The sequence below is a fragment of the Fukomys damarensis genome, unplaced genomic scaffold, assembly GCF_012274545.1.
Source record: "Fukomys damarensis isolate Sample0158 unplaced genomic scaffold, DMR_v1.0_HiC HiC_scaffold_17, whole genome shotgun sequence".
NCBI lineage: Eukaryota > Metazoa > Chordata > Mammalia > Rodentia > Bathyergidae > Fukomys > Fukomys damarensis.
In genome coordinates this window covers 1,151,998-1,171,870 of record NW_022900929.1, presented here as the reverse complement: position 1 = coordinate 1,171,870, position 19,873 = coordinate 1,151,998, and the positions used below count along the sequence as shown (strand labels likewise).

Here is a 19,873-nt window from a genome sequence, read left to right as displayed (position 1 = left end):
TCTCAGAGCTGCCACACCTGACTCTGGGGAACAGGCACTTTAGTGCTCTTCCCATGGGTATGGGAGAAACTTTGCGAAGCTCCAGGGCTGGTACCGTCCAGTGCACTTCACAGCAACCAACAGCAAATCATGACGCCTTTCAACCAGCCTGTGAGGCACAGTATGTAGGTGTTATGTGTGTGTAAGTATCTTTTTCCCCCCAGGACCATAACAAGCCTTTATAATGGGGAGGGTTAGGGCCCTGTCTGTCTCTGAACAAAGGAGAGAAAGCAACATGGCTGAGACAGGGAGCGCTTCTTATAGGACTGGGGTGGGATTGGGGAGCTGTGACATCACTAGGAGGGCTTGTGTCATCACTAGTTAGGGCCATCTTAAGGCGAGGGAAATCTAACATTCCAGCCTTTTTGTTTTATGGTTGTTGGGTGCAGGGCTCTTCTTCTGGAGCTGCTTCAGGCTGACAAAGGGGTGAAGGTTGGGGCTAAACCTCTCTATGCTGGGGGCAGCGGTGGGTGGAGGCTTCTTCCCTTTGCCGCAGAGTGGCCGATACCCCACCATGACACGAGTTCCATGACTGTCTGGTTGGTAAATGCCCTCATGTGTGCCTGAAAGAAATTTTTGAAAACAGCAAAACAGACAGGGCCCTGACATGATTAAAGGACATATACAAGCCAGTGGGCCCAACAAGGGAAGTAGCCAAGTCATAATTTGGGGAAGCCAAGGAATAGCTTTGGTCTATTCCCCAAGAATTCCATCGTCTCTTTCGCTCTTTGATGTGCTGCTGTAATTACTTCAACCTTGGCTTTAACAATCCCTGACTGGTTAACAAAACAGAAGCATTCTTCACCTAGCACCTGGCATGTTCCCCCTCTGGCTGCTGTCAGCATGTCAGGGGTCCTTCTATTTTGTAGCACAACTGCTGCTAGAGAATTTGATCTTGTAGTGTATTTAAGGACTGGCCTGTTTTATCCATGTCTGCTGAAATCTCTATGGACGGAGCCTGATAGAAATGTGTGGATGTAGAAATGCCCGCTATCTGCATTGCCATCTCAGTGAGGACCCCCGCTCCCATTAAGAAGGGGAGCTGCCCTTTTTCTGCTTGTGTTCTATGGGAGAACTTGTTTAGATATCTGGGCTTCTGTATAAATGGTCATGGGAGGGCTAAGGAAGGACATGTAACAAAGTGTCAGGACTGATTGAGGCATCGGAATGCCTCTTGATTACATATGACGTACAGGCCATTGGATAGGCAGATTGGAAGCTCTTCTGAGATAAAGAGGGAGCAAGCAAGGCAAGTGACGTTGTCATTTTGCACTGTGCATGTCAGGTTAATGGTTTGTGTAGGGAATGGGAGACCCATAGCGAAGGATCCCAGAACTGTGATAAATTGCCAGTATTTGAAACAGACAGGGGGATGGGAATTGGAGTGAATGAGCAGGGGTAAACAGACATAAACATCTAACAGTCTGAGATCTTGACAGGGAGATAGTAGAGGGTGGTATTAAATAGGTGTTGTAGCCTTTTTTGAGACTGGGTTATCTGTTTTACCATTTGGAGATCTATCCCTTTATAGGGAGGTGGAGTGGCAGGCCTCAAAAGTCTATCGTTAGTGCCTGTTCATTGACTGCCTCTTTTGGTTATTCTTTTCTGCTGGGTGTGTAAGACCAAGTTAATGTGAGACCTGTGTTAATCAATATGACCATCTTGCTTTCTGTCAAGGTCAGTTAAGTCTCTAGGGATTATTTTGGAACCATGCGTAGAGCCTCTCACCTCCTGTCAGTGTCAGCCATTAGGATGGGTCATGGCCTTGCTTGACCAAGTTGCTTTCAGTGAAATTATGGGAGATTTTTTTCTCTTGGTGACTTTCCTTTAGCACACGTTAATTTGTCCTCTGGTGTCCAAAGTCTTCCTGCTCAGGAGGTTGGGTGACTCACCAAAGATGTAAGGCATTGTAGAAAAAGTTCTTTTTTATACCTTGGATCTTTGATGACCTTGGAGGGCCAGGGCCAAAATATCAGTGGTCTTCTTATCCCAGTTTTCTTTTAGTGTTGGTCCCTGCCTTTTGGTGGTTCAACACCCAGAAGAGAAGATCGGTGACATCGGTAGTACAGTAGGAGCAGTGAACTTAGCTATCATAACTTTATCTGGATAGCAAGCACCCTGGAATCCAGAATATATTTAGAGGACTGTTATTTTTGTCAATCATGGTTGTTCTTAGTAGTTGATTTTCTATAGAATATTAACAGAAAAAATTGGAATCAGGAGCCACACATAATAATAATATTTTAGCATGATGGCATTATCTTTGCAACAAAATTAGGTATGTATCTTATTATAAAATAACCATTGTTAAATGTTTTTATTCCCCTCTAAAAAAGCAAAAATCCAGAAACTCTTGCTTGCTTAAGTTTACTACCTTCTGATAGGATGCCATCTAAGGAAGGTGTATGGGCCTACAAATGTACCTGTAATCATGAGTAGGTGGAGCAGAAGAGAAGGGTGAATACCTGGATCAAAAGGTTATTGGTGTAAACAATATGTTGGAAGACCTGCATCGTCAGAAAACGCGAATATATTTCATACACTAGGAAAGTAGTAATAATTATAATTATGTGAAACCTTATATCCTATAGTGTAACTTGGTACCAAAAAGACCTTTCTTAATAACTCCTAACTCCTTGTTTTTCCACAGAAAACATTATATTTTGAAGATGACCGTTATAAAAATATTACAATAACATATTTAGAACTCAACCCTTTGCTTATAACCAATGTAAACATTTTAACAACATATTTAGCAAATTATATCTTCCCATAAGGCTATGAAAATTATTGGGGCTCCCATTAGTGAACAAAGGCCAGAATAAATTTTTCTGAGCAGCTGTGTCTTTATTCACCAGCAGGAGTCTATCCAAACCCAAAAGTTTATATTTAATTATTTTGAAACTTTTTTATTTAACCTGTAAAACCAGGTTGTAGAAATTAACAATTTAATTTTATCTTTGGTGTCATTTTGTTCAAAAAATATAAAACACTTTGTTGGTTTTTTCATTTGTTTGTTTTTGTTTGGTTTTTTTTTTGGCAGTGGGGATCAAACTTGAGTCCTTGCGCTTGTGAGGCAGGTGCCAGAACCACTGAGCTAAATCCCCGGCTCTGGACAAACACTTTCAAACAATTGGATAGACACAAACATAAAAGAAAATTTATGAAACTAGAGTGCACTCAGATCTATTTGGCCAGTTGAGTTATAACATTTCGTTTAATTAAGACTAGTCAAAACTTTTGCAGATCAATTAACAGAGATCTCTTGCAATTAGAATCAGGAGGAGTAAAAGTGTTTTATAGCAGTAGCATAATCTTGTGTTATAGTTATTGTCAGAAGTCTGTAAGCAGAAAGTAGAGAGAAGGTCAAGTTAATCCTATATTACAGTTTAAGAATTTTCATTGTAGAAGAAATGTTTCAGATACATCGATTAAACATCTGGAAACCAAACACCAATCAAACATTATTTTAAGTTGAAGATGAAAGGTACATTTGTCAGTTAGCAAAAATTTATAATTTTTCTTTTCTTTTAAGATTTTCCTGCCTGGTAGGACATCACAGCTGATTTTACTGTGGAGCAAGCAGTCTGTAGCCAGCACTGGGCTGTAACCTAGCATTTGGTCTTTGAGCTCCAATCTTAAGCATTCCATTTTCTTTGAATTGTTTTAAAACCTTATATTTTATTTTCCAGTATTTATGTAGAAAGCAGTAGAGCCCAATGGAATTTCTTGGTAATGTAGCCTTCCAAACAAGGTGCTGATGTGTAAATGGGCAGGACCACAAGAGGATTTTACTTTTTCAGCAGTCTTGCTTTCCTCTCTCTTCCGAGGAAGCTGGGGAAGGAAGAGCAAGCAGAGAAGTGGTTGTTGACTCACGCTCCTGTGTGGGAGGGGCTGGAGGAGCAGGGAGAGCATGGGTGCGTGGTGGAGAGACACCAGCTGGCAGAGAGCTGGCCGGGTAATAGGTCAGGGGAGGTGTGAGTGGTGAGTGATCGGCCAGACCGAAGGTGGGAGTCGGGAGGGGTGGAGGACGGAGTTTGGGCTAGAAGTCCCTGAGAGGGCAGACAGGTTAGACAGAGAGAGGGGCAAGAAAGAAGGCTTGTAGGTAGGGGATTTCTGACCATTTGCCCTTGCATTGACAAAAATGGCATAAGTCATGCGTTATGTTAAAATTGAAAGTACCATTTTGGGTCATTGAGATTTATTATCTAATTTGTACTGAGGCCAAACTTGGTTGCAATAAAAAAAAAAATGAGTCATTTTGGCTTAAAGTCAGGTCCCAACAGTCCAAGGGGAGGAAGTTGTGCCAGGAGGCAGCCAAGAGGCATTGAGGGAGAGGGGTTTGAATTGTTGGGTGCCCATGATAGGCAGGTGAGGAGGAGTTAGCTCCCTAGGAGGAGAGCAAAAGAGAGGAATGTCTTCATCTCTTTTGATACTCCCCGATCTAGTCCCTAGAAGGAGAGAACGAGAGGAGTTGGGCCGATGGGGTGTCCCCTAGGGCACAGTCCTTGGCCCAGTGGCTCAAGAGGGTCTGTCTGACCAAGCGCTTGGATTTCCAAGTAGTCCCCAGAGGGAGAGAACAAGAATGAGCATGAGAGAGAGGACCCGAGTAGAGGGAAGCTAACTACCTGCTCACTCTGAAATCAGTGACCGATGTGGACGTGAGTCGTTAGCAGTGGCAAAGGTAGAAAGCCTCAAAGAGGTCCTGGCTCGGCAGATGTGGTCCTGAGGAGGTGGCCAAAAGGCCAATGGACCCTGGCCCGCGGGGCATTGTTGCTTATCTACCACCTTCCTCCTGGGTGTCGGCATCAGATACATTAGGTAAAAAGAGCTGAAAACCAGGACCAGACCAGGACCATAACAAGCCTTTATTATGGCGAGGGTCTGCAAGGCTGTCTCTGAACAAAGGAGAGAAAGTCAACTATCTTTTATAAGTCTGACAGCCTGACTTTTCTGTAGCGTTTGATCTAGATTACTTTTCAGGGTTCAGCACTAGCTGGTACAGTGTCTTGAGGGGCCATTTTGTAGAATCTGGTGGGCTGTTTCTGGACCTGTGTGCCAAGTACACAGTTGGCTTTTGCACAGGTTACAACACTTTGTAGGGAGAGGCAGGGACCCGTTTTGCCCTTGGATGGCTCATCTGCTGGTGCCTGTGAGGGCCTCCCATCCATCAAGGCTTTGCCAGCTTCGGGTTCTAAGCTGGTTTTGCTAGCCACTTGGTCCTTTTCTTTATCATCAGCTCCAGCCATGCCTCTGCCCTTGGGAGGCCAAATAGGGAGGAGGCCATCTTTGCTCAGTGTAGAGGAGTCTCTGCCCAGCAAGGCTGAGAGAGGTGGGCACACGAGCTGATGAAAATACAGAAGACTGCGAGTCCCTTGGACAGGAGGTGCTGGAGAGATGTGCGCCCTCCCTGTGGTGAGGTGGCAGTGGAGTTGTCTGCAGCCATCGAATGGCCCATATTCCAGGAGGTGTCAGGCATAGTCAGCAATGCTCAGCAGCAGGAGGACCTTGCCTGCTTGTGACTCCCCCCAGGATCCAGTTCACAACAATAACAGTTGGCAAGTTAGTGATGAGAGGTGTCTTCCAGCCCTGCTGAGAATCTGGAAGGAAATTGAGGATTTACAAAAGACCTTTTAATTTAATTGAATTTATAACACTGAGTTTCAGAAAAATCCAAGAAATACATTACCCAAAGATTTTTTTTAAGGCTTAAGTGAAAATGTCTTCTATTTTTGTCATTTTGGTTTCTTATTTCATTACTTCTGAGGAAGTCACCGTCAGTGGTCTTGATATTTCCATTTTCTCCTCTTCACCTTCCCATCAGTTATTCTGTTGGTTTTGGCCTTGGAACCTTCATTCCTTGGTGTAATTAATGCTTGTGCTCAGAGATGGTGGGTGCGACTGGGGCCTCCTTTGGACATGACCCCTGGGCTCTGGGGACCCAGCAACTATGCTGTTGTTGTGAATTATGGGTGGTCTGCAAGCTCCTGGCTCTGCTGAGGGCCTGTGTGTCACCTCAGCCTTCATGGTCTCCTGCAGTGATCCTGTCATGATTGGGTTGGGGTTTGTGTTGGGCTCATCTCTCTTCCTCCTCCTCAGAGCTGTGAGCAGCCCAGCTGCCAGCTGTGCTTGCTGTCACAGGCTATAACTTGTACTTCAGAGAGCACATAAGACTGAAGATGTTCTGCTCTGCACCATGTGTAGGACACGCCCAAGTAATATCTGTTAGATGCTTCAGTGGTGATTTTATAATGAATTAGAAAAGTCCAGATGATTTAAAATGTTTTAATTGTGTTATATTTTGCAGATTTTGATTTCAGTGTTCCAGGGTCCATGAAACTTCATAATCTAATTTCTAAATTGAAAAAGTGGATCAAAATCCTGGAGGCTAAAACCAAGCAGCTTCCAAAATTCTTCCTCATAGAAGAAAAGTGTCGTTTTTTGAGCAATTTCTCAGCACAAACAGCTGACGTGGAAATTCCTGGGGAATTTCTGATGCCAAAGCCAACACATTATTACATCAAGATTGCTAGGTAAGTGAGTCCAGCTTGTTGTGTAGGAGCATTCTGGGTAAGTCCTGAGCAGTATTTCAAGCCTTAGTTTCCTAGGGTGAGAATACAGCTGCCTTAGAATGTGAGTGATTGGGAGCTCTGGAGACCTTCGAGGGCCTGTGACCTGCAGGTTAAACTTCCTGAGTAAAGATCGGGATTGCTTTCCAAAGAACCTATTGGAATCACCATGGAACCTAATAAAATATGAAGTCCCCAAGCTTTTATCAACTCTTGAAGCACAGTGTTGATGGCACAGTGGGACAGTTGCAGTTTACTAGAGCTGTATCTCAGGACATGTCAGAAGCAGTTTGAAGAGGCCTCCGTCAATGGTGGTGGTGCATGTGTTTTTATTTCTAAGTCGGACACAGTGCTCTGCTTTTCCATATGTCCAGATCTCAGTTTCCCTCTCTTTTAAGCTGTGTCCTGGCTAGCTGGTCCTGCCTGCCTGCCTTCCAGTGGCTGTTACAATATAAAATACTTGTCAGAGTGGGGTAGAGTAAGGTAAATTAGTGGTGTTGAGCTATCCAGCCTGCCTGTCTGTGCTGGTTCCGTGTATTCCACTGTTTTTAAGAAGGAGAAAGAATGAGACTCAGATCTCATGCTCACTGGTGGCTTGCTTCGGTAGGTTCATGCCCAGAGTGGAAATTGTACAGAAGCACAACACAGCTGCTCGTAGGCTGTACATCCGCGGCCACAATGGCAAGATCTACCCGTACCTCGTGATGAACGATGCCTGTCTCACTGAGTCGCGGAGGGAGGAGCGTGTGCTGCAGTTGCTCCGTCTGCTGAATCCCTGCTTGGAGAAGAGGAAGGAAACCACCAAGAGGCACTTGTTTTTCACAGGTACATGAGCCACACGTGGGGCCATGGTGGCTCTGTCAGATCTGAGGACGGGAGGGTGCAGGAGGAGGCGCAGTCTTGCCCCCAGCTTGTCCCTGGAAGTCGCTTCCTGTCCTCAGGCTGCTCCCTGGGAGATGAGAGCTCAGTGCTAGGGTTCTCTCAGTTTTCTTCATCTCACAGAATTGCTCCCTGTTTTTACCCTCCAGGCACCTGTCCACCCTGGTAGGCCTGGTGAGCCAAAGGCTTCTGCTGTGCTAGTGCTCTCTGGATTTCAGTGAGGTTGCAGCCTCCTCCCAGGCCCCATACTTTTGTGTGTGCCACTGCGGAGTCTGCCTTCCTGGAGTGCAGTGCTAGGTCTGGGAAAGCCAGCAGCCCGGGAAGGCCAGGGACATTGTCAAGGGACAATAGGAGCTAAGCCCAGCAGCCACTGAGCTCAGTCTCTGTATGACTGAGCTGCCCACATTTAGCATATAACCCCCAAATTTGGAAACTCACAGTGCTTATGGCCCATCCTTTGTGGATCTTTCTTCTAATAGCTACTCTGTAGGCCAACACATTTTGACCAAAATGTCGGACCTTAGTTTGGCTATCTCAGAATAAATAGATGAAAAAACCAGTCTGAAGAAAGATTGCTTACAGTGCATCATAGAAAGCTGTGTGTACTTCACCAGGTAACATGGCCTGTAGTGTTGATCCCAGCTGTGGATTCTTTCCCTCTTCCAGACATCTGGTTATCACTCATTGACAAGTCTTAAGTACATGCCTGGGAGTCATCTTGAAATTTTTTTTACAGACTGAAGCCAGAGCAACAAGCCACAGCTGTGGTGTAACTGACATATTATTAAACTGGCCATGTTTGCTCATTAGAAGTCAGCATCCTGCCGGGCATGGTAGCACATGCCTATTGTCCCTGCCTTTTAGGAGGCTGAGGCAGGAGGATCACTGGAAGTTTGAGCCTGGCCTGGCCTACCAGTTAGTTCAAGGCCGGTTTGAAGTCCATAGGGAGACCCTGTCTCAAAAAAAAAAAAAAAGTCAAGAGTCCCCCGTGTATCCTCTGCCAATACTACCCTACCCCCAAGGGCTCTATTGCCTGGACACTCCTTCTGCCAAAGCCTTGGTAGCACCAATGCAGGCTCTGTGCAGCCTGTACTGGGCAGGGCAGATTTTGAGGCCATCTTAGGGAAATCTCTCAGCTCCCTCCAGCTTTAATAGAATAACTTGATACCACAAACAGCCCTGTGGGGTAGTTCTGGTCATTCCATTTCTGGGTGAAGAAACTGGTGTTCAGAGGTCTGTCAGCTTTCCCCAAGCAACCTCACTTGAGATGTAGAGGCAGGGCCGGCTGCCAAGGGCACACACAGCACTCACCCTGCTGCTGCCAGGGGGCTCAGGCAGGCGGCTGTGGTGCACACGCCATCGTGTAACACAGTGGCCTGGCATACTGCACTTCAGACATTAGAACGGCGACGAGAGCAGACTGCTGATGATTGGATTTGCTCTGGTGTGTCCTTACCGGAAGGACCTGAGCAATGCTTCTCTGCTTCTGCAGAGCTGGAGCAGAGCCATCTAGGCAGCCGGAAGGCGAGTTAGTGAAGTCACTGTGCCTCAGAGCAGAGGGCTGCATCCCTATTGCGTCTGTGGGGAAGGCCTCTGAAGAGTGAGCATTTGGCATGGGTTGAGGAGTAGCTTGGTTAAGCAGGCTGGTGCTGTCTGCTGAGTAATGGGTGAAATTACCCTGGCACACGTTTCCTCTGATCACCTGGCTGCATTCTGGATTATCTCTGCTCCCAGCCAAGGCCGGGGCCTTTAGGCCAAGTGCTCGCTTGTGGTTATTCTCCCTCAACCTACCCCACTTCTCTCCCCAGTTCCCAGGGTTGTGGCCGTGTCCCCACAGATGCGCCTCGTGGAAGACAACCCCTCTTCCCTTTCCCTCGTGGAGATCTACAAGCAACGCTGTGCCAAGAAGGGTATTGAGCACGACAACCCCATCTCCCGTTACTATGACCGGCTGGCCACAGTGCAGGCGCGGGGAACACAGGCCAGCCACCAGGTATTGTGGGGGGCAGGGGTGCAACGCCTTGATCTGAGGCTTTCTTGTGGCGGTGCTATGCGACAAGGGTGCTTAGGCGTGTGTGAGGTGTTCTCTGAGGGTCCCCTCTCACCTGAAGCAACTTCAGTGGCCTCATGAGTTGGTGGACGTTAGACAGATATTGCCCTTTAGTGATGATATGTTTGCTGCAAGGACCTTATTATGACCTGCCTGAGGTAAGTTCTTATCCTTGGTGAATTTATGTCCTTTCTTTGTACTTATGAAGAAGTTTAGAAATCAGTATTTAAAAATCAGTTTACTGCCAATATGCTTGGCAGGTAGTTGTGATCTGAGGTACTATGAGCTGCCTATAGTCTGTTTATCCACTTAACTGCTCACATTCCTCTGGTGTGCTGTTGGGCCTTAGGGCATGTACCTATCTGTACCTCATATATTTTCTAAAATAAAAAGAAATGGCAGGCTCTGACCACAAGTGTGCTTAGTTGGTTGGGTTATCTCGGGCAAGAGCTTCATGCAGGCCACAGGAACTCTGGACAGCCTAACCAGCATCCTCTTGGGGATGGGGGTCAGCTCCTCATTGCAGACTTCTGCCATTGCTGAGAGGATCTTGCCCAGGCTTGCATGAGCACCGAAAGGCAGCTGTGTGTATCATCACAAGGAGAGGCTGCAGGCTGGGAGCCGTGACCTGTGTCACCAAGGGGCTCCTTTCAGTTTGTCTGGGTCTAGAACAGTTAGTTTTTTGGAAGGTGGAAGCCATGGGTGCAGGTCTCATGTCACATAGGGCACAGGCACAGCCCAAGGTTGTGGGGTCTTGGGCAGCCTCCCACCTTTGTGCTGTGTGCTGGTGGCCTATGTGAACAGCCCTGTGGCCTACCTCAGAGCTTTGTGGCACAGCTCACAGCCTGCTTGTTCTGTGAGCAGGTGCAGTCGTGTTTGTGGGAAAGGTAGATTGTGCTCTCAAGGCCGTCATCTGCCTTTGATGTGGGAGCCAGTGACCTGTCTGTGTGCACACTCACACCAGCCCTGCTCTATGAGCGGTGTAGTTGACAGCTGATGTCAATCCTGAGAGTAGAGTTACCAGTGGCAGCACAGAGCAGTCCCAGCTTGCATCCTCATCTCTCTGCCCAGTTTGTTTTGTTACTAACTCTGTGCCTTCATCTTCCTGTTACAGCACTTCCTAGTGAGATACAGTTCACTCTTTAAAGAGTATAGTTCAGTGTTTCTAGTATATTCAAAGTTGGAACCACCACTCGTATCTTTTTTTCCTGGGAGACAAAATCTTGCTAAATTGCTGAGTTGCCTAGGTGGGGCTCGAACTTGCAGTCCTCCTGCCTCAGCCTCCAGAGTGCTGGGATCACAGGTGGGCAATACCATATCTAGCTCCCATCTCTGTATCCTTCAAACATCATTACTACCCCTATTCCTACCTATTTCCAGCCCCTTGATGACTACAAACCAAACTGTTATGGATTTGCCTACTCTGGACGAAACTGGAATGTAACGTGGACTTTCGTGTCTGGCTTCCTTCACTTGTATGTTTTCCAGGTTCCTCTGTTGTGTAGCATGTGTCACTACTTTCTTTTTTATTGCCGAATAATATTCTAGTATATTTAATTTGCCCATCAGTTGATGGACTTCTGGATATTTACACTTGCTATTAGAACTAATGCTGCTTTGAACATTTGTGTGCACCTGTGTGTAGACAGGATGTTTTCATTGGTTTTGAATACCTACGAGAGGAGTTGTTAGATCACATGGTAACTAGCATTTTGATGAGCTGCCAAAGAGTTTTCCGAAGTGGACACCGTGATAAGTGTTCTGATTTCTCCATGTCCTTGCCAGCACTCCCCATAGCCTTTCCTATTATACTGTCCTAGTAGACGTGAAGTTCTTTCTTAGAGTTGATGACTGATAGTGTCAGGTAGCTTTGCCTGTGCTTATTGGCTATTTATATTCATTTATTGGAGAAATACTGCTCAAGCCCGTTCCCGTTTTTAAATTGGGTGATTTGTCTCTGTATTGTGGATTCTAGCAATTCTTTCTAAGTTCTGGATACAAGTGACTTCACCTTCCCCTGTGTTTTATATCCTCCCCCTCCCTTCTCCCTCCCCTTCCTCTTCCTCCTCTTCCAGTACTGGGGATTGAACTCAGGACCTTGCACTTGCCGGGCAGGCACAGCACCACTGGGCTGCATCCCCGGCCCTGTTGCCTGTGTTTTGTATGTCTCCTGATATTTTGTTGGAAACACCTCCTTCCCAGCATTTGTCTTGTGGCTCTGGTTGGTCAGAGTCAGTGATGCCGCAGGCACCTGTGATATTAAACAGGGGTCACTGATGGGAGGCGAAGTCCTCCCTGAGCGACCTTGGAGTTCAGTCACAAATGAGCCCTGTGGACAGAGCTCTTTGCAGGAATCTGCCAGATGGGTCAAACAGTGGTGTTTTGGGATAAGGCTTAGGAGGTCACCAAACCCATTCTGTCCACACAGTAGGCATCAGGCTGCTGACTTTCACAGCCAGCCAGGCTGTCAGCTCTCCAGACTTCTGCGGAAGAGCAGGTAGCCTGCCCTCGAGCTTGCTCAAGTTCTCTCCCTTCCATTCCCCTTCCCTCCCTCCCTTCTCTTCTTTTCTGCCTTCCTTCCTTCTCTTCCCCTCCCCTCCCCTCTCCATCCTCCCTCCTTGGCAACAAAATTTCCTTTACTGATGTAAATAGATAATTGCAATTTGAGTGTTTTCTCTTCATAGAAAAAAATTAATGAATCAGCTGGAAGTCATAGAATGATATGTTTCAGGTCCTTCGAGACATTCTTAAGGAGGTTCAGAGCAACATGGTGCCACGCAGCATGCTGAAAGAGTGGGCACTGCACACACTGCCCAACGCCACGGACTACTGGACCTTCCGGAAGATGTTCACCATCCAGCTGGCACTCATTGGCTTTGCAGAGTTCGTCTTGCATTTAAATCGGCTCAACCCTGAGATGTTACAGATTGCTCAGGTAATTGGAGAGGACAGCCAGACTTGCCTAAACCTTCCCCACGCCAGTGGATGTGGCCCTGATGTGTTTCCTCCTGAAATGCAGGACACTGGCAAGCTGAATGTCGCCTACTTTCGATTTGACATAAACGATGCGACTGGGGACTTAGATGCCAACCGTCCAGTCCCTTTTCGCCTTACCCCCAACATCTCTGAGTTCTTGACCACCATCGGAGTCTCTGGCCCTCTGACGGCCTCCATGATCGCTGTTGCGAGGTGCTTTGCCCAGCCCAACTTCAAGGTGGGTCATAGTGCCGTCCCTGGGGAAGCATGGGCCACAGGTCCTCAACACACACAGCAGCTTTATAGGCCCTGTTCACCTGCCCCTGGGGACAGAATGCTGAGGTGGTGCCATGGGAAAAGAAGTATCCGGATGTGAAGGAGCCCACTTCACAAGGAGGAATCCAGAACGTTTTATTGGATAATGTCCCCAGCTGTCATCACTGCCTGTCAGTTTGTATGGCAGCTTTCTCCTATTATACATGGGCCTGGCATATAGGGACAGTGTTCTGTGTGGGGTGCCTCCCGGGGCTGTAGTGGGCAGCGTGTGCAGATGTTTTGTTTCATTCACGCTTACCTGACATGGGAGAGACACTGTGCTGAGCATATCCCATCTGGCTCTGAGGACCAGAGAGAAGGATCGTGTAGTGGGCAGCGTGTGCAGATGTTTTGTTTCATTCACGCTTACCTGACATGGGAGAGACACTGCTGAGCATATCCCATCTGGCTCTGAGGACCAGAGAGAAGGATCATGTCTTCCTGCTGGGGCCTTTTGGGTCCTGTCCCCACCAGAAGAGGTGATACAGTCCCCAGAGGGCTGCCCCATCTGCTAGGCATATGGCCTGGCCAGGGTGCTGAGGTCGGATCATGCTGGGGCCTGTGAAGCTGCCCTCCCCTGGGCTGTTCTGGATGAGATGGGAGTCCTTTCATTCTCTCCTTCACCCAGGTGGATGGCATTCTGAAGACTGTCCTCCGGGATGAGATCATTGCTTGGCACAAGAAGACGCAGGAGGACACCTCCTCTCCTCTCTCAGCTGCTGGACAGCCTGAGAACATGGATAGCCAGCAGCTGGTCTCCCTGGTCCAGAAAGCTGTCACCGCCATCATGACCCGCCTGCACAACCTGGCCCAGTTCGAAGGCGGGGAGAGCAAAGTAAACACCCTTGTGGCTGCAGCCAACAGCTTGGACAACCTGTGCCGCATGGACCCCGCCTGGCACCCATGGCTGTGACCGCAGCTGCCCCATCACCCAGAATGTGAAGGAGCCCGCAGGCTCTGTGACCTCTCTGCCTGGTTAATTTTATTTACAGAATCCCTGCAGTTTGCAGGGCTGCAGTTATTTTATAGTAGTTTATGAAAGAGGTGAGGTTAGTGTTGGAGGGAGCTGCTCCAATGTGTCAGCTAGGCTGTTAGAAATGGCAGAGCTGAGCCTACCCCAAGCTTTTAAAATGATTTTTTAAGGAACCAGGATTTCTGGCCTGGAATTTTTCGTGGATTATTTTTTATGGTTCTCTGTGAATGGACAGAATGAAACAACTCTGGATGTCCCTTTTTAACCCTTCCAGAAATAACACCTCACCACACTTTTGTGCATTTGTACAGATATGTATACATAAAATCCGGTGTTATAAAAGTAGAAGTCAGGAGCACAGGTGTTGGTTTTTCTGTAAGCACAGCTTTTATGCTGTGCCACTGGCTTTGGGAATCTGCTGAATTTTCAGTGTGGACCTAAAAGACTGTGTCACCTCACAGGGAAGGGCTGTCCCTGTCCACACTGGATCTGCTTTCCACTGGGCAGCAGCCAGCGTTATGAGAGGTGCAGGTAGATATATTGGGCTTTTTATTGCTGGCTTTTTTTTTTTTTTTTTGGTACCAGGGATCAAACTAGGGTCCTTGTGCTTGCGAGGCAGGCAGTGAAATCACTGAGCTAAATCTCCGGCCCTTATTGCTGGCTCTTTGGATGTTGTCTAAACATTTCCTCTCATTCATTGTACCTAAAAAAAAAAAAAAAGAATCATTTTTTTCTTTCCTAATTTAAAAAGAAAACAGCAGTGAAAGTTTTCCCCTTTAGTGTTTATGTTCACATTTTTATAAATCTGAGCATTGAGAGTGATCTATCTAAATTTGTACAGTGTGATTTTTTTTAGAATAAATATTTTATAAAAGGGTTTGTCTCCCTTATTTATGTTGAAGTGTCTGTTTCTGCCTCGGGGATGGACACTATGGGTTGTGGCTCAGTGTGGCTTCTTGGTGACAGTGCATGCTGCTGGGCGGGGCACAGTGATCCTGTGGTCACAGGTGGCCTTGCCCAGGGATCAGAAGCAGATGCTCAGAGTGTACTTTGCCACTGTGACGAGGAAGGGCAGTCATCCTGCCTTTGGCAGCGGTGGCCCCTTGAGCTGAGTCTTGTCTGAGAGCCACAGCCATGTTACCGCGGTAGTGTGCCGGAGGCCTCAGCGTGGAGCACCTGGTGTGTGCGCCCTCTCCAGCTTATTTGGTCTGAACCCTGGCCAGCCTCACACTCTGGAGAGGATGTGTGAATAGAGCAGAAGAGCCCCCGTCCTTGTGGCTGTGACATCGGCAGGACCAAGGGGTTCTGAGTCTAAAGCGTTCTTCACTGGGAAGTGCTGGTTTCTACAAGGAGGACAGCCCTTTCATGATGCATGTGGCTGGATCTGTAAGGCCCCTCTGCGCGCTTGATCTCCCCTCCCTTCCCTTTGCACCCCACTGTTCAAGGCTTACCTGAAGCTGACCTTACTCCGGTCTCCTTGCAGACTGCAATCTGAGGGCACATGCTCTTATCCCCTTGTAGTTAGGCTGTGACCTGGGTGCAAGCTCCTTGACAGCAAGAGGCTCCCACAGCTATTCTGGTGGTCATTACATTGGTTCCAAGAGCTCTCTCCTTTATGAGAAGGGATTTCCCAGAGGGTGAGTGGTCTGACCATTGTTGGAGAAACTGGGATGAAACTGTGCCCCACAGTGCACCCTAGATGACGGAGGCTGAGGACCAGGTTCTGCCCGCCTAACACTCCCAGTCTTAAGTGACTTCCCGTTCTCAGGGAGAGCTGTCTTTGTGAGAAAGTTTTTCGGGTTCTCCAATGATAGGAGCTGTGATTGCAGACCTGAGACCAATGCCGTCCGATAGTCCTCACTGCACAGACAGATACCTGCAGCAGCAATCCTGTGCACTCAAGCCTGCGGTGGAGAGGGTGTGGGGATGAGTAGGCAGCATCAGTGCAGAAAGAGTTCGTTTCTTACATAGATGGCTGGGGTTGGCAAATCAGATGAGAAAGGAGTCCAGGATTCCTTGCCAGGCAGCCACACTGATCTACTTGTGGGGAAAATAACCTTTGGACAATAGCTGGGGCCGGAGTGATCCCCCTGAGCTCCACTTGGAAGAGGAAAGACCAGATTCCAGAGACTTGGAGTTGGCGATCACCTCGTGGCGTTGCTGGGAGCCAGGGAAGCCTGAGAAAGTCATGCTTTACAGCGGCCACATGTACAATTTGCCAACCCCACCCAAGTATATTGGACTTCGTGATTTTTACAGTGATGAAATGTATGTAACAACCATCAGGACAGGCTTTGCCACTCGGTGGCACTGGGCATTCTCCATCACCAGAGCTGCTTTTCATCCTCCCCATTCTCCCACCTCACCCACCTTTGACAGCTGTCACTCTTTCCGTTCTGTCATAACGAGTTTGTTCCCAGACCTCACAAAAGTGGATTCATACTACTTGCCATTCTGTCACATAGTGTAATATCCTCAGTGCTTATCCCTATTGAGTCAAAAAGTCCTTTCTCAGGCTGATATTCTCTTGGCGTATGTGCCACATTTTGACTATCCACATTAGTGGGTATTTAGATTGTGTCCATCTCCACCGTGTGAACATAGCCATACTAACATGTTTTGTTTTTTTTGAGACAGGGCCTCACTATGTAGTTCAGACTGACCTGGAGCCATGTAGCCCAGGCTGGTCGAACTCACAGGGATCCTCCTGCCTCAGCCTCTCAAGTGCTGGGATTACAGGCATGTGCCACCACGCCCAGCTCTTGGCTTTTTTCAAAATCAGAAAATGAATTAGTTTTTCCTTCACTTGAAGGACAATTTTGCCAGATGTAGAATTCTCAGTTGTAAGTGTTTTAAGACTTTAAAACAGCTTATTCTACTGCCTGTGATCACTAGGGTTTCTGTTGAGAAATCTGTTCGCTCTTAGGCAGATCCTTTATACATGGTGACGTGTTCTTTGCTGCTTTCAAGATTTTTTTTCTTTCTCTTGTAACAGTTTGATTATATGTCTTGGTATGGGCCTATCTTACTTGGAGTTTGTCAAGCCTTTTAGATTTGTAGATCTATGTCCTTCAAATTGGGGACTTTATTTCTCTCTTCTGAGACTTCTGTATGTATATATGGTCCACTTGATGTTGTCCTAAAAGTCTGTTGGGCTGTTTACTTTTCTCATTCTTTTTTCTCCTGCTTGACAATTCCAAATGAACTGTCTTCAGGATTACTTGTTGGTTCTTCTTTCAAAGTGACTGGTTGCAGTGGGTGTGGTGGCCACACCTGTATTCTCAGCACTTGGGAGGCTGAGGCAGAAAGGCCTGCCATGAGTTCAAGCCCAGCCTGGACTACACAGCAAGCCCATTTTGAAAAATAAATGTTTTTTTTTTAATCACTGGTTCCCGGTCCGTTGCTGAATCCCTCTAGTGAATTTTTTCAATTGTTACATTTTTAGCTCTAGAATTCTGTATTCTCCAGGATTTATAATGTCCGTTTGTTTGATATTTTCATTTTGTTCATATATCATTTTCGATTCCCTTTAGCTCTGAGAGCATTTTTAAGACTTTGTTTTTATTTTATTTTATTTATTTAAATTTTTTGAGACAGGGTCTATGTAGTTGACACTGACCTGGAGAACTCACTGTGTAGCCCAGGTTGGTCTCGAACTCACAGCGATCCTCCTGCCTCAGCCTCCCGAGTGCTGGAATTACAAGCGTGCGCCACCATGCCGGGCAAGACTTTGTTTTTAAACTGACCAATTGTATATATTATGTGCAACATGATGTTTCACAATCTAGATACACTGGAATGACTTAATGAAAGTCTCGTAAGTCTGGGTCTTTCTTAAGGGATGATCTCCCTTTGAATGGACCTTGTTTTCTTTTTTGATCTTTTGCTGAAAATAGGTTCCTTGAGGAGATAGCCACCTCTCCCGGCTTTGCAGTTTAGCTGCCCGCAGGACAAGAACTTCACTAACCATCCTGGTCTGAAGTGCCATCTTGGCACTTTCTGGGCATGGTTCTTCACGAGGCCTGTGTGCGTGGTTTAGTTTGTTTCATTGTTTCATATGCACAGCAGCTTTTAAATGTCCCAGTACCCCTTTGACAGTCTCCCCCACATCTCAGGCTGCACTCCTCTGCTGTCTTCTCCAGTCAGTAATCACCAGCCACGGGCATCCGAGGCTCTGCACGTTCTTGTAGGTTTCTCAAGCCATGCCTGCTGCTTCCCTCACTTCTCCAGCCTGAGCTCCTAGCTGTGCTGCTTTTCACCATTTGAGCTACGGCGACACAAGCAGGGATCACGCAGCTCAGACGTTGCAAATTCAGTCTGCTTTGCTTTCTGATCACAGGAGGGAACTGGGACTGCTCTTGTGCCAGGCGATGGAGGAGTGGACATATAAAATGCAACCATATGTCCTACTGCCTTGAACAGAGCTTTCCCTTCTGTGAGCATCTGCTTGGTTGCTGTAGCTCTTCAGCTGGTGTCCACAGTTGTGTGAAGGTATGTTAGCTGGTCTCTAGATGTTCATGTGTTTCCACGGAGAAACATTTAAAAGCCTGCAATTTTCTAGGCCACCATGTACATGGTGATGTCATTCTTTAGACATTTTGGGTTTTTTACTGACTTACACTTTGCTAAAGTAGAAATTGTAAAATTGTAAACTAAAACTTGAAGTAAATGTATTTGTCTTAAACACAGAACAAGTAGTCTTTGGCCTACAGAGATGAACTCTGAGGTGTTTAGCTTATGTCATGGGACACAGCAGCAATTGGAGCCCTGTTCTCTCATCCTCTGGAAAAAAACAATTCATGACCTTCACTTTTAAATAAAGTACATTTGTAAAGTAAGCCCCAAAGAATTGTGATTGTCACTGAATTTCCATTTCTGCACTTGGAAAATTGCTCAAGTGCCCACATTAAAGTAATGAGAGGGAATTTGGTCACTGTACAGGAGACAGGAAAGTGCTTTCTGCACCAATAGAAGAAACTCATTAAGTAGCAAAAATTAAAGTATTGCTATTTATATTATTTTATGGAACAACTAAAATTCTGTATTAACACTACCTACAATTAAATGGAAGCAGTTAACTTGCATGGTTCACATTTAAATAGTTACTCATCACTGTCTAAGAATAATTCTACCAATTCTCAATATCCACACTAAAGGCAATATGCTAAAATAGAAAAAAAAATCAAAATTCCTTTAGCAGATAGGTAAAAACAGCTCACTATGGTTCTGGATCTTCCAAAGCAGCCATATTGGAAAGGGTGTTGCCCTGGGCTGTGTGGACAGCAGGTGGAATCTAGAGGTTTCTGTGGCCACTGGAGGGTGTGCTAGGTCAGCAGAAGCCCTTGGAGAACAGTCCCTAGCAAGTGACACCTCACTTTGCAGGATAGGGACAGGATTGGTACTCAAGGTTGGTCCCCAAATCACCCTGGTAACATCTGGCCCTAAAGGAGGACAAGAGCTCCAGCCAGCACCCAGGGTATGTGTGTTGGGGGCACATATTTAAGTTGTCTGACAATTAGGATTGGCATAGTCAGTGGATGGTCCTCTCCTGAGACAGCCTCAGCCTATAGGAGACCTAAGTGCACCCAGGTCCACACCCCATGTCCCTGCACCACCATCACCAGATGCTCCTCTAAACCTGCTGCGCAAGATTCTCTAGTAGGGCTCTTGGGCCTCTGCTGCCTGCTTCTTTTGCAACGTTAGTCTCAAAGTGTTTAGCCTTTAATTCCTCCTTGGTAAGTTTTGTGTTTCTGTCATGAGAAGTGCAGCCTCACGGGCCACTTCAAGACCAGTGTTTCTGGGACAGTTCTGGTCTTTGCCAGTGTCCAGCTTTTGCCATGCATGGCTGTTCTGAGATTGCCTCAGTGTCTCCTCTTCACAGGAAATTCGTGTTTGTTGAATATCCTTCAGACTCATTTCTTTACAACACAGTTCTGCCAGAACTTGGGCATCTGGCTTTCTACCATTGTTATTTCTGACCTCAGTGAAATGTTTTCAGGTCATTAATATTACCTTGGAGGACACTGCTGACTTCACCACTTCAGCATATATTCAGATTTTTTCTTCAAGAGG

General features: G+C 46.7%; 1 protein-coding gene across 1 annotated transcript in view; it reads left to right on the top strand.

Annotated features, from left to right (window-relative positions):
• Window positions 1-14,176, top strand: part of Trrap (transformation/transcription domain associated protein) — a 139,493-nt gene extending 125,317 nt beyond the window's left edge. The window contains exons 69-74 of the mRNA XM_033764788.1: window positions 6,347-6,572; window positions 7,216-7,433; window positions 9,296-9,480; window positions 12,269-12,472; window positions 12,557-12,751; window positions 13,457-14,176. Of these exons, the coding sequence (XP_033620679.1) occupies window positions 6,347-6,572; window positions 7,216-7,433; window positions 9,296-9,480; window positions 12,269-12,472; window positions 12,557-12,751; window positions 13,457-13,741 (1,313 nt within the window). The 3' untranslated portion in view covers window positions 13,742-14,176. The remainder of the gene's footprint in view (window positions 1-6,346; window positions 6,573-7,215; window positions 7,434-9,295; window positions 9,481-12,268; window positions 12,473-12,556; window positions 12,752-13,456) is intronic.
• The last annotated feature ends 5,697 nt before the right edge of the window (window positions 14,177-19,873 follow it).